Source organism: Osmerus eperlanus, chromosome 11 (assembly GCF_963692335.1).
Source record: "Osmerus eperlanus chromosome 11, fOsmEpe2.1, whole genome shotgun sequence".
Lineage (NCBI taxonomy): Eukaryota > Metazoa > Chordata > Actinopteri > Osmeriformes > Osmeridae > Osmerus > Osmerus eperlanus.
This window is the reverse complement of record NC_085028.1, coordinates 12694694-12706970: the sequence shown is the minus strand read 5'-3', so window position 1 is coordinate 12706970 and position 12277 is coordinate 12694694. Positions and strand designations below refer to the sequence as shown.

At 45.9% G+C, this 12277-nt stretch overlaps 1 protein-coding gene across 3 annotated transcripts in view; it reads left to right on the top strand.

The window, feature by feature from the left end:
* nbeab (neurobeachin b) overlaps nucleotides 1-12277 on the top strand; it is a 144461-nt gene that overhangs the window by 25844 nt on the left and 106340 nt on the right. For all 3 annotated transcript variants that reach the window (XM_062472279.1, XM_062472278.1, XM_062472277.1), the window contains exons 6-12: nucleotides 1533-1659; nucleotides 3300-3419; nucleotides 4179-4325; nucleotides 8125-8322; nucleotides 8467-8600; nucleotides 10570-10678; nucleotides 11843-11995. In XM_062472279.1, coding sequence (XP_062328263.1) covers nucleotides 1533-1659; nucleotides 3300-3419; nucleotides 4179-4325; nucleotides 8125-8322; nucleotides 8467-8600; nucleotides 10570-10678; nucleotides 11843-11995 — 988 coding nt within the window. The remainder of the gene's footprint in view (nucleotides 1-1532; nucleotides 1660-3299; nucleotides 3420-4178; nucleotides 4326-8124; nucleotides 8323-8466; nucleotides 8601-10569; nucleotides 10679-11842; nucleotides 11996-12277) is intronic.

Here is a 12277-nt window from a genome sequence, read left to right as displayed (position 1 = left end):
TTATTGTTTGACATACAGAGCCCACGTCCAGGCTTGTGGGTAATTAGATTAGATCAATAGCCCAGAAGTGCAGTGTTTATGGCCCGCTGTGCAGGCTATAAGGAAGCGAGTCCCCGAGAGACAAGCAGGGGAGGAGGAAGGGTAGGTGGAGGGATAAAGTGGGTGGGAATGACAGAACAACAAAGATGTGTGTGAAAGTTGAAACTGGAGTGGGATAGATAACCAGCGGGAAAAAAGTGATCATTAATTAGTCAGAAACAATCATTTCCCAACTGTGAGGACGTCATGGTTTGTGTTGGCTGTCAAGCTTATATCCCCAGAGAAGGACCTACTTTTTGTATCAAACCAAGCCGACTGGTTCAAGCCAAACCAAGTGATTTGTATTCAAGTGCTATTAGTTCACATTGGAAATTCATGTGCCACAGCGCTCACATTGTTAGGTAGTTACAAAACAGGCTTGATTTGCTGTGTTAATCCTGGTTGTGCAGTGCTGAGGAGCCGTAGGGAGGCACATGAAAGCAGCAAGGCCTACAGAGGATGCTGCTCGATCTGGCTGCCTGCAAGAGTCTGCAGGCTTCTTCATTCTACTGCAAAGAGAGAGAGAGAGAGAGAGAGAGAGAGAGAGAGAGAGAGAGAGAGAGAGAGAGAGAGAGAGAGAGAGAGAGAGAGAGAGAGAGAGAGAGAGAGAGAGAGAGAGAGAGAGAGAGAGAGAGAGAGAGAGAGAGAGAGAGAGAGAGAGAGAGAGAGAGAGAGAGAGAGAGAGAGAGAGAGAGAGAGAGAGAGAGAGAGAGAGAGAGAGAGAGAGAGAGAGAGAGAGAGTAATGACCACGGGTCCCCTGACAGCACAGCTATCTGACTGCTGTGGTCCCCCAGGTCTGGGACAGCATCTTATCTCCCTGTAGCCCTGCTAACATCCATTTTCCCAAGTCCGAGTCTTGATCAGCACAGTTAAAGCAGCTAATGTTTTGTTTCACTCGATCCTGCTAGGGAGTCTTTGAAGAGGGTAGCACAGAGTGTGGGCAGATAGTGGGTGGGCATCTGTGTAAAGCGCTTGTCCACCAGAGTTCAGAATATATAGCGAGCTGTTGAGTGGGTTGGTGTGTACGAGTGGATGGGTGTGTAAGTGGGGGTTGATGTGTGTAAGAGCAGGTTGTTGTGTGAGATAAAGGTAGAGGACAGACTCCAATGTGACTCACATTAGAGCCTTCTTTTAATTGACTTTTTTATGGTCCATTTTGACAGTTTTCGGTTTATCAGTAGTTTTTGCTTCAACTCGTGTTTCAGTATGCATCCAGTTTGCATCTAATTGCTCTTCAATTATGTTCAAATTTGAATGAGCGTAGTTACATAAGGGAATGAAAATATCCAAAGCCACTTAAAGATGTATTAACGTCTTAAGTACTGAGACTGTGGGCAAGTTAGGCTTGCCAATCATAATCCTCGTATACACACTCAACTAAATGTACTTTAGATATATACATGCTTTCTTGCTGACAAATGAATACATATTTTGACTTACTCCCCATTTACAGCTTTCGCACAAGCAAAGGAATTGGGTACTCTGCACATTTTGTTGGCAACTGCTTGATTGTGACATCGCTCAAGTCTAAAGGCAAAGGTTTCCAGCACTGCGTGAAATATGACTTTCAGCCAAGGAAGGTAAGTGTGCTGCTGTGTTTGTTAATCACAGTGTTACTGGAGATAAGTTTAAAAGAGGGTTTGCAGTTAAAAGTCACAACTTTTGTGACAAACATCTGTCCAAATGAAGCCCCTCCCTCCAGTATTTAACCCGTTAAGGAGTAGCGTCACACATATGTGATTCTGAACATTCCAACCGACTATTTTCCGATAGACAAAAACTATATGACAAACGCTATAGTATGGCTTCAAAATGTACAATTAGGAGGCTAACAAGTAACACTAGCAGGTAGTAGCATTGCTACGAGTATTATGCTAGGTTGCTAGGTAACGGAAGCTAACTAAAACTAGCTAGCTTCCGTTTTGGAAAAATAACTCACTCCTTTAATTAGAGTGCCAGACACTTTTATTACTGACGTACTGTAATCCAACACATGCTGCTCCCATTTCACAGTAGAGCCTTTTGTCCAGCTGTGTTCCTCTAGGGAGACAGTAGTCTGGTGGACAGTAAGGGACACCTCATTGTATCTGATCAATCTGTATCTAGTGATTAACTGCTTGGGAGCTTCATTAAAACTGAGGGTTCACACTGATCTAAATAGTCTGGATTTGAATTAAAAGAGGTGATTTAATCTTTTTTTATTATTATTGTTGCCAAGCAGTTTGCAAACTGTCCAATTGACTATAATACTGTTTTCTACTCCATGCCGTATGTGAGTGCACAGCTACAGTACTCCATGCAGTATGTGAGTACACAGCTACAGTATCATAGGATTGAGAAGGACACCCTCACAAGCTTGTGTTATGAGACTCCAAATGCAAATACAATAGACAGCATTGAGGAACCCTATTCACATGGTGGGGCTTAGCATATTGTGTTTGCTTTTATGGCTGGAGTGGTTCTGGGTCTTTGCCTGATCTGCTGCGTCCTGTATCGCCGGCCAGCAGCAGGTCTGGTTCTGCATATCAATAGAGTGAGAGGAGAAGCGCCACAGAAAAAAACAATGGCAACACAAAACCTGCTTGCAAACTAGTGTGTTATCCTGTTGAGGGCTAACCTCTGCTTCGCATGCATAGCAGGCTTCCGATTACTTCTCTCTCTTTAGCCTGGGAGATTACTCAGAAGACACTGTTACAGAATGTTCCCTACAGGATAACTGATCAGTGTTATTATTCCTCCCTACTAGTCTGTCTTGCCCTGGTCTAGCTGGGTCTACTCTGGTCTAGCTGGGTCTACTCTGGTGTAGCTGGGTCTACTCTGGTCTAGCTGGGACTATCTTGTCCTGGTCTAGCTGGGACTATCTTGTCCTGGTCTAGTTGGGTCTGCTCTGGTCTAGATGGGACTATCTTGTCCTGGTCTAGCTGGGACTATCTTGTCCTGGTCTAGCTGGGACTATTGTGTCCGTGTTTAGACAACTCCTCAGTCACTCCACAGGTCTAATATCAATGGTCGGCTGGAATAAGTTCCAAAGGTGCTGGCAGGCTGGTGGTTTTGCTTTAAACCAGCTCTGGTCTGCATCTGAAAGGAAAGCAGAGAGATCCAACAGATCCTGTCCCTAGGAAAATCTCATAACAAACTTTTATCACAGCTTGTATAAAAACGATGAACGATTTCAATGTAATTGCTGTGAGTTTGATGTCAATCGTTTTGACTCCCCTAGTGGTACATGGTCAGCATCGTTCACATCTACAACCGCTGGAGGAACAGCGAGATCCGCTGCTATGTCAACGGACAGCTGGTCTCCTATGGCGACATGGCATGGCACGTCAACACAAATGACGTAAGGAACCTATGGCTAACACTTCCTATGTGTTTTTTTTGCCTCCTCTGATGTTGATGTTTACCACTGTTTAATTATCCTCCAGAGATTTAAACACTAAGATTAAACGTTCTCCAGCAGTGATCAATAACACAAATTAGTTTTCACCATGTTGGCGTACATTTCTCTTGGGGGCATGCACTTTATTTTAAAGCTTCAATTTGAAAACACATTTCTCCTTGAGATTAATAGAGAATGGGGAGTGGAGAAGAAGTTACATCTGCAAAGTTAGAGAAAGATGGTTGTGGACATCCACCACCAAAGTAAGAGCCTCCAATCAGATCAAACACACAAACTTCACAGCCTTCATCTCCCTCACCAGGACGGGGTGCTGATTAACAGCGTGTACAGTCAAATCTGAGTGTCAGGATTTGTAAGTTGATGTCATAGAAAGTTTACTTTAGTCCTGGCTTATGCAGAAAACGGACATAACTGTAAATATTAAATACATGCGCAGAGCTCTTTTTGCACTAGAGGGTAATTAATATGAAGCCCTACTCTTTCAGGCTTGGTTTTCTCTTGTGCAAACTGGTTCAGAATGCCCCCAGGGTGGGAGACTAGCCACCATGCCTCATCTTTATCATGCACACTGGTATTCATGTACATTTCTGTCTTAACTGACCTGCTACTCAAGTGTCTTGGACGTTTGGATGCCATTCCTCCCTCCCACCTAGCCTGAGTCGAGGCCATGGCCTCTTCCTCTCTGTGTCCCTGTTGCAGAGCTATGATAAATGTTTCCTGGGGTCTTCGGAGACAGCGGACGCTAACAGAGTGTTCTGTGGACAGCTAGGGGCCATCTACGTGTTCAGTGAAGCGCTCAATCCGGCACAGATATTTGCAATTCATCAGCTAGGACCGGGCTATAAGGTATGTACTCGGCTGACTAAATTAGATTACACGCAAGCATCCTGCATTACCTATCAATCTGTGAAATCAATGCTGGCTTGGTGCAGCTCCCTGCCTTGTGTCTCTATCCTCAGAGCCATGCCATGCAGCTCAGATAAATGCCTGCATAAATTACCCTCTGCTCAGGAATGTAACAGTGGAGGCACGAAAGCATCCGCCACTGGCTCATACACTGCTGGGGCTGCTTTATCAGCTCCACCAGGTCTGAAGCACACAGGCTAACTCACAATTACCGCACTGCTTTTAGGAATGCTGAACCATTAAAATGTATTTACTTCTGGTTGTTTACCCAGCAAGAGCCTAGACTACTCAGTAGAGGATGAAGTATTGTTTCTCAACTGATTTATTGCTTGCTGGAGACTGGTTTAAATATGTTATGTGCTTTACACGTGCAATTGTATGAACAGAAACTTTATCAGTGTTCTTTATCTGTTCTTAGTCTAATTGTGGATATTAATATGTTTTAAAAAATCTGCACTATTTGTTGCTGTGTTGGAAGTGTCATGGCCTGCTCTCATTAGTCTGCTGTTTGTGTTTCAATCTTGTCAGGTTAGTACCTCCCAGGCCTCACTGCCTGTCTGTGTATCTGACTACCAGAGATCATTTCCTCTAATTGATTTTCGAAGGTAATGATGCTTAGTGTTAGAGAGAGTTAGAGAATGCCTCATTAAACTGTCTGCAGAGAGGGCTGTGCACCGGTGGCTCACTGGGCAAAGCACGTATCGTATGGGTTGAGGCGTTACCACAGAGACCTGGGTTCAATTTCAGCCTGGGCCGTTTCCAGCATGTCACCCCCTCTCTCTCTCCCAGCCTTTCCGGTCCATCTCTAACCATCCCTATCCAATAAAGTGTTAACATAAAATGAATTTATTAGGCCGGGGTATTGAAGTCAACCTCCCACTCCCAATGTTGGGGTCTGTTCTTTTCATGGAGTTGTCTTTGTTTTAGTCCCAAACAGAAGGACGTTCAGACGATCACCTGAACGGAGAGTGACAGGTCAGTGCTGAGGTATATAAGAGCTCACACACAACAGGGTTGTGAGTGCGATGCAGCTCTACACAACATCCAGAGCTCTACGAGTGCCTGGAGAGGGAGACCGTCACTGGGCTTTCTCTGTAATAGCTGCTGACTTGCCGTTTCCCTTCTTAATTGTGGTTCGAAACCTTCGATTACAGAGCTAACGCGCCCCGATGCGATCCGCAGATTGCTTACAATAATGAAAGAGGTGTTCTGGGGAGGCAATTACCTCCTCTGATGAAGTTGTGAATGGGGCGCTCCTGGTGTGAGATGCTGAGGCCTCAGTGGTGCAGGCAGGTCAGGGAGTTGTAAGACGAGCGTGCTGATTGGATGGTTCATCCAGCGTCCTGTTCCAGGAAACAAGAGGCCTGTCTGTTCTAATCGGCGGAGCTGCCACGGAGAGGCTGATGGCACTGCAGCCAAGGCCAGGGCACAGGCATCCGCTGTGATCACCAGGCAGCCAGCCTGGGAGCTGTCTCCACAGAGGCACCACACATGATCAGGAGTGAGGATAACACATCGGGTCCCAGCATGACTGATTAACAGTATGGTACTGTCACCTTCCTAACACAGGACTGGACTGTCACCTTCCTAACACAGGACTGGACTGTCACCATCCTCATACAGGACTGGACTGTCACCTTCCTCATACAGGACTGAACTGTCACCTTCCTCATATAGGACTGGACTGTCACCTTCCTAATAAAGCACTGGACTGTCACCTTCCTCATACAGGACTGGACTGTCACCTTCCTCATACAGGACTGGACTGTCACCTTCCTCATACAGGACTGGACTGTCACCTTCCTAATACAGTACTGGACTGTCCCCTCACCTTCCTCATACAGTACTGGACTGTCACCTTCCTAACACAGGACTGGACTGTCACCTTCCTAACACAGGACTGGACTGTCACCATCCTCATACAGGACTGGACTGTCACCTTCCTCATACAGGACTGAACTGTCACCTTCCTCATATAGGACTGGACTGTCACCTTCCTAATAAAGCACTGGACTGTCACCTTCCTCATACAGGACTGGACTGTCACCTTCCTCATACAGGACTGGACTGTCACCTTCCTCATACAGGACTGGACTGTCACCTTCCTAATACAGTACTGGACTGTCCCCTCACCTTCCTCATACAGTACTGGACTGTCACCTTCCTAACACAGGACTGGACTGTCACCTTCCTAACACAGGACTGGACTGTCACCTTCCTAATACAGTACTGGACTGTCACCTCCCTAACACAGGACTGGACTGTCACCTTCCTCATACAGGACTGGACTGTCACCTTCCTAATACAGTACTGGACTGTCCCCTCACCTTCCTCATACAGTACTGGACTGTCACCTTCCTAACACAGGACTGGACTGTCACCTTCCTAATACAGTACTGGACTGTCACCTCCCTAACACAGGACTGGACTGTCACCTTCCTCATACAGGACTGGACTGTCACCTACCTAACACAGGACTGGACTGTCTGCTTCCTAACACAGGACTGGACTGTCACCTTCCTAATACAGGACTGGACTTCCTTAAGTTAATATGCGTTAGCATTGTGGGGGCCTCAGTGTCAATGTGTGATGAAAGATGAGTTTTGGCTATGTTGAAGATGTACTCGTTTTTTGTTTTGTTAATGGATGTTGCCACACATTTTCAATGGTGCAATAAAGTGCAGTGTGACCTGGAACATGGCTGACTGCAGGAGGGACAATGAAGGTATGCTCTGAACCCCCTCTCTCCCCCCCCCCCACAACAGAGAAGACGAATGTTTCTCTGAGAGAAACTGGAATAGAGGTCATTTCTGCAACCCAGCATCGCCTCACAATCTCAGCAGTGTCAGTCCGATGGAGATAGGCCAAGATAAAAGGTTCTTGTTTTGTTTTAATCTGTTTTATGTGACTAGCAAGCTCGCCGGGGTGGTAACCAATGACTGGAAATTAAGAATCAGACCTGCATGTGTGCGTTTGAGCCCCTGAGCTAGTCTTCTGCTTTAGGGAGTTAGCCTGAGGGAAGCCCCCGGCATGGCTGGCTCCCAGCACCGAGGTAAAGCCTTTTCCAACTGGGCTTTAATCCTGTTTTTGACTGCCTGGCCTGCCAGCTGAACCATTGGTTCTATAGGTAGTTGTTTATCCCGACCCATGGGACCATAATGTTAACTGGGCGTAGTGCACACTGGGGAAGGACTGGGGAGCCGGCTAGCTCTCCACGCTTCTCGAGATTAGTGCAACTTGGCCCTTGGACCTTAAACCAGAAGAAGATGACTATGTTGATGTGTGTGGTTTATGATCTACTCTCCCCTGTATGCACAGTAGCATATATAAGGCATTATTGTAAATTATATTAAAGCTTTTATGACACATCAAAGGACATCACATTCCTTCAGCACATGGTATTTTCTGTCTCATCTGGTTTCACCCCTCCTCACCTCTAACCTATATCCTCCATTTCCCGCTGGGGAGCTAGAAAGCAAAATATTAATTATTCATCTCCCCGGTGAGAGGGCTTGATGTGCCTCTGAAGCAATTCCACACAATGCATTATTTGCTTTATTTAAGTGTTGTCAACTGCCAAGATTTAATTGATTGAATGATGGATTAAGTTAAGGTGCAACAAGCTATTAGACATTATCGACAAGCAACATCAGTAGAATGATGTTATCACTCACTCTTCCTTGCTTTCTCTCTCTGTCCCTTTCTTGCTCTCTCTCTCTCTCTCTCTCTCTCTCTGCAGAGCACATTCAAGTTTAAATCAGAGAGCGACATTCACCTGGCAGAGCACCATAAGCAGGTGCTGTATGATGGGAAGCTGGCCAGCTCCATATCTTTCACCTACAACGCCAAGGCCACAGACGCCCAGCTCTGCCTTGAGTCCTCACCCAAGGAGAACTCCTCCATCTTTGTTCATTCACCTCATGCCCTCATGCTTCAGGTGACTCACCCAGGGACCTTTTCACTTCCTAGTCTAAGACAGTTTGACCTTTTTGGACTGCTAATCTGGGAATTGTCTAAAATATACAGTTTGTAACAGTTTTTTGTGCCTGCATCTGAGTGTTTTATTTGACCTCTCTACCAGGATGTGAAAGCCATCGTGACTCATTCCATCCACAGTGGCATCCACTCGATGGGGGGTATCCAGGTCCTGTTCCCCCTGTTTGCCCAGCTAGACTACCACCAGCCGAGCGACTGCCAGGTGGAGACCACTGTCTGGTGAGTACAGAGGATTGTCCTGTTCAGACATTCACTCACCTTCCACCTCACCTCAAAGTTCTTCATGCACAGCAGATTGGACTACCATTGTTTTAGTGTACAGTACTTTGGGCCTCCGCTCCCCTCCCTGCCTGCATCCTCCTGGTCATCCTGAGTTGGGTTATGGTTTGACCCACTCTGGCCAAGCCCCCACTGTGCCTCGTATGCAATCAAAGCCCTGCTATAATCCTCTCTTAGTTCAGTCACAGGGGCCTGATTGGGCAGTGTGCTCTCTCTTTCCTTCTCTCCCTCTCGCTCTCTCTCTCGCTTTCCTTCTCTCTCCGCTTTTCTCTGCCCCTTTCTCTCTCTCTCTCTCTCTCTCTCTCTCTCTCTCTCTCTCTCTCTCTCTCTCTCTCTCTCTCTCTCCCTCTCTCTCTCTCTCTCTCTCTCTCTCTCTCTCTCTCTCTCTCCCTCCTCTCTCTCCCTCTATTCCCCCTCTCTCTCATCCTGGCCTTGTACGCCTGAGTGAGTGCCAGAAGCTTAGCAGCCCCAGCACAGCTTGCTTGACCAGGCTCTGAAAAGAGTGACTGTGGCTAAGCTACCTCTGTCGTTGGCCTCAACTTATCTTTCATAATTATTTAATCCTCTCAGTAAACTCCTGGTGACTGATGCTGCTCCTTCCTTGCCTTGTGGAACAGCCAGGGCCTTGCCAGCCATTATCAGTGATTTTTACTGGATGAGGGTATGTGTTTGAGAGATATGAGCAGAAGAGTAATCTACTCACAGATGCTCACAGAATTGAGCATTTTCCATGTGGGTCTGTGGCTCTACCTGGATTAATATCGCACAGGCTTCTGTGTGCTTGTGTGTGTGTCTGTGTGTGTGCATGTGAATGTGCAAACGTGTGTTTGTGCTGGGTTGAGCCATGATTGTCAGAGCAGTGATGTGTCCTTGTTATGCGGGCTGGTCTTGGAGAGGGGCTCACTGGAGGATGTGAGGGAAAGCTGATTAGGCCATAAGCAAGCCCCACTGTTCAGCCATTCAGACTCAGTCAAGATCTACTGAGGGAACCAGCAACAAAGAGACTCACCCACCCCAATGCAATAATCTACGGCACCTGCCATTTTTCCCATCAGGAAAGTGTTCATTTTAGATAGAAGACATATTAAAGAGCTGGGTTCAATTCCTCGGTCATTTGCTGACGTACTGTCGTGGAAGTTTTTGAGAGAATCAATCGTTTAAGCTGAAGTCGGGTGAAGTACAGAGTTAATGTTTATTTGACGTAGATTTGAACATAATAACGTTATCAACATAACATCATCGACACACAAACATAAGACAATAACACAAAGACAATTCTATACAGCTCCATCTAGCATTCTAGAATGGAACCGGGAGAATCCAGCCCACCAGCACTACCCAGCTGATGGCCCTGAACCCCCCAGAACATTCTTCAACAGACCATTTTATAGATACGACAGTTCTCAAAAGTCATTGGTCCATCCTACAGACATGCAGCTATACCAAATCTCTTCTGTCATTGGTTAAATCCTTAGAACAATACAGTTGAATCCACATTGTCTTCAGACCAACTGTCTCTTCCCCCCAGGTGACAAGAACTCTCTCAGGTCACCCAGACTTCCCGTCTCTTAGACTTCACGTCTCCTAGTTAGGTGTCTTAAAACTGCAAATGGCATCTCTACCAAATGGAGTTGAATCAACATTCATTGTATCAAGCTTCTTAACCAACTGTAAACTTCTCCTAAAACACATTCATTGTACATAGGCCCAAAATTTCTTTCACAGTACCCAGTAAAGACCTTGAGTGAGCTCGTCCATCTGTCACACTGTCACCTTACTGTACAGCTTCTGATCCATTATTTAGTTATTTTTTCATTAATATTGTTATCACAGAATGTAATTGTATTTGTGGTCCTCTTAACTACAGTACCATATGTGTGTGTTAGTGACAGTGTGATTTGTGTTGCAGTGCCACCCTGCTGGCCTTCCTGGTGGAGCTACTGAAGAGCTCTGTGGCCATGCAGGAGCAGATGCTGGGAGGGAAGGGCTTCCTGGTGATTGGCTACCTCCTGGAGAAGGTACATGAAACACCTCATCTTCAGTATACCCAGACAACATACAACCACACAGATGCACAGAGAAAGGGGTTAGATATGGTTTAAGGTATTTCGATATTAGATATTTTCTACAGCTGATCAAGACCCTAGTGTACAGAATGTGGAAATATCATTCATAAGACTTACCTTTGAAGGAGAACAATTTGATCTTCCCTCTCAATGAATGAAAATTGATCTGCTACCTTGAAATCAGTAGACACCCCTGCATGCCATGCAGTTCAGCTTTAAAAGAACAAATATTAAGCAACACATTGCTAAAATGAAATGATTCAAGTTCAAGTGGGGCATTGTTGGAATGGATTAGATAGCATTTATTGAACAATTGAAGAAACAATTTTGGAGAGCTTTTTGTCTTCCTGCGCCTTTTACACTATACATCTGTGTGGTGTGATAGTAGTATCCTCAGGGCCTGTCAGAGCAGCCTGACACCTCATCACCAGAACCCAGAAACCTGATAGAGGGCAGAACAGTAACACCCATCTATCTCTCTCTTTCTGCCTTTCTTAACATTCTCTTTCTCGCTTTCTCATTCTGTTTCGCCCCTTTCTTTCTCTCTCCCACTCTCTCTTGCTCTCTCCCTTCCTCCATCACTCTTCGTTTCACTATTTTGGAATGCATTCTAACAGCTTGCTGGCTTCCCCGGAGTGGTAGCTGTTTTGCAACATTGAGAAATGACTCCACTTTGTCACTCAGTGGCTGTTTAGGGCCTTCAGCTGCTGCTAACTAAGAGCCAGTCAGTCACACCTGAGAGCTGATCTGGTTCATCCCCTCCTGCTGCCAACTTTCACACTTCTACATATCACGCCATCTGTTACAGATCTGTTTATGCCACATATTCCCCTCTTCTTCTCATTTCTTCTTCCCTCCTTTGATGTTCCTCCTCCCCTAATCCATGCACCTGAGCAGGAGACGTCACATAAACAGTCATAGCAGGTCATATGAGGTCAGAACAGGAATACTTCAATGAAATTACATGAAACATTAGCTCTCGCTGCTGATCCATGATACATGAAGTAGCACGATTTGGATTAGAATTTGGATAAATGAATGGATGGATTTTATGGATTGATTGATGGATAATCTGATTGGTGGATTGAACGATATCCCTGTGTCCTTGTCCACCAGTCATCGCGGGTCCACGTAACCAGGGCGGTGCTGGAGCAGTTCCTGTCCTTCGCTAAGTACCTGGACAGTCTGACACACGGAGCGCCGCTGCTGAAGCAGCTGTGTGACCACATCCTGTTCAGCGCTGCCATCTGGATCCACACACCCGCCCAGGTGAGCTCTGCCCGCTTCTTCAGTTATGGTCACATACAGGCAGGCTGCTGCTGGTGTTCAGCTCCAAAACTGCAATCAAAACAAATGATTGGGTCTATCAGGGAGACTTTTATTCTAGAGACTGCCAATTCAAATCCAGAGATCTTTTGAATGAAAGAAACCTGAACAAATACCACTCAACACCATGGCCCATTTAAATTAAGCTAACATCCCTGTACAAAAATGAATTTCCTCATACTGTATGCATTAGAGATTTCACAGTTGCATGAGTTCATTGCCTGC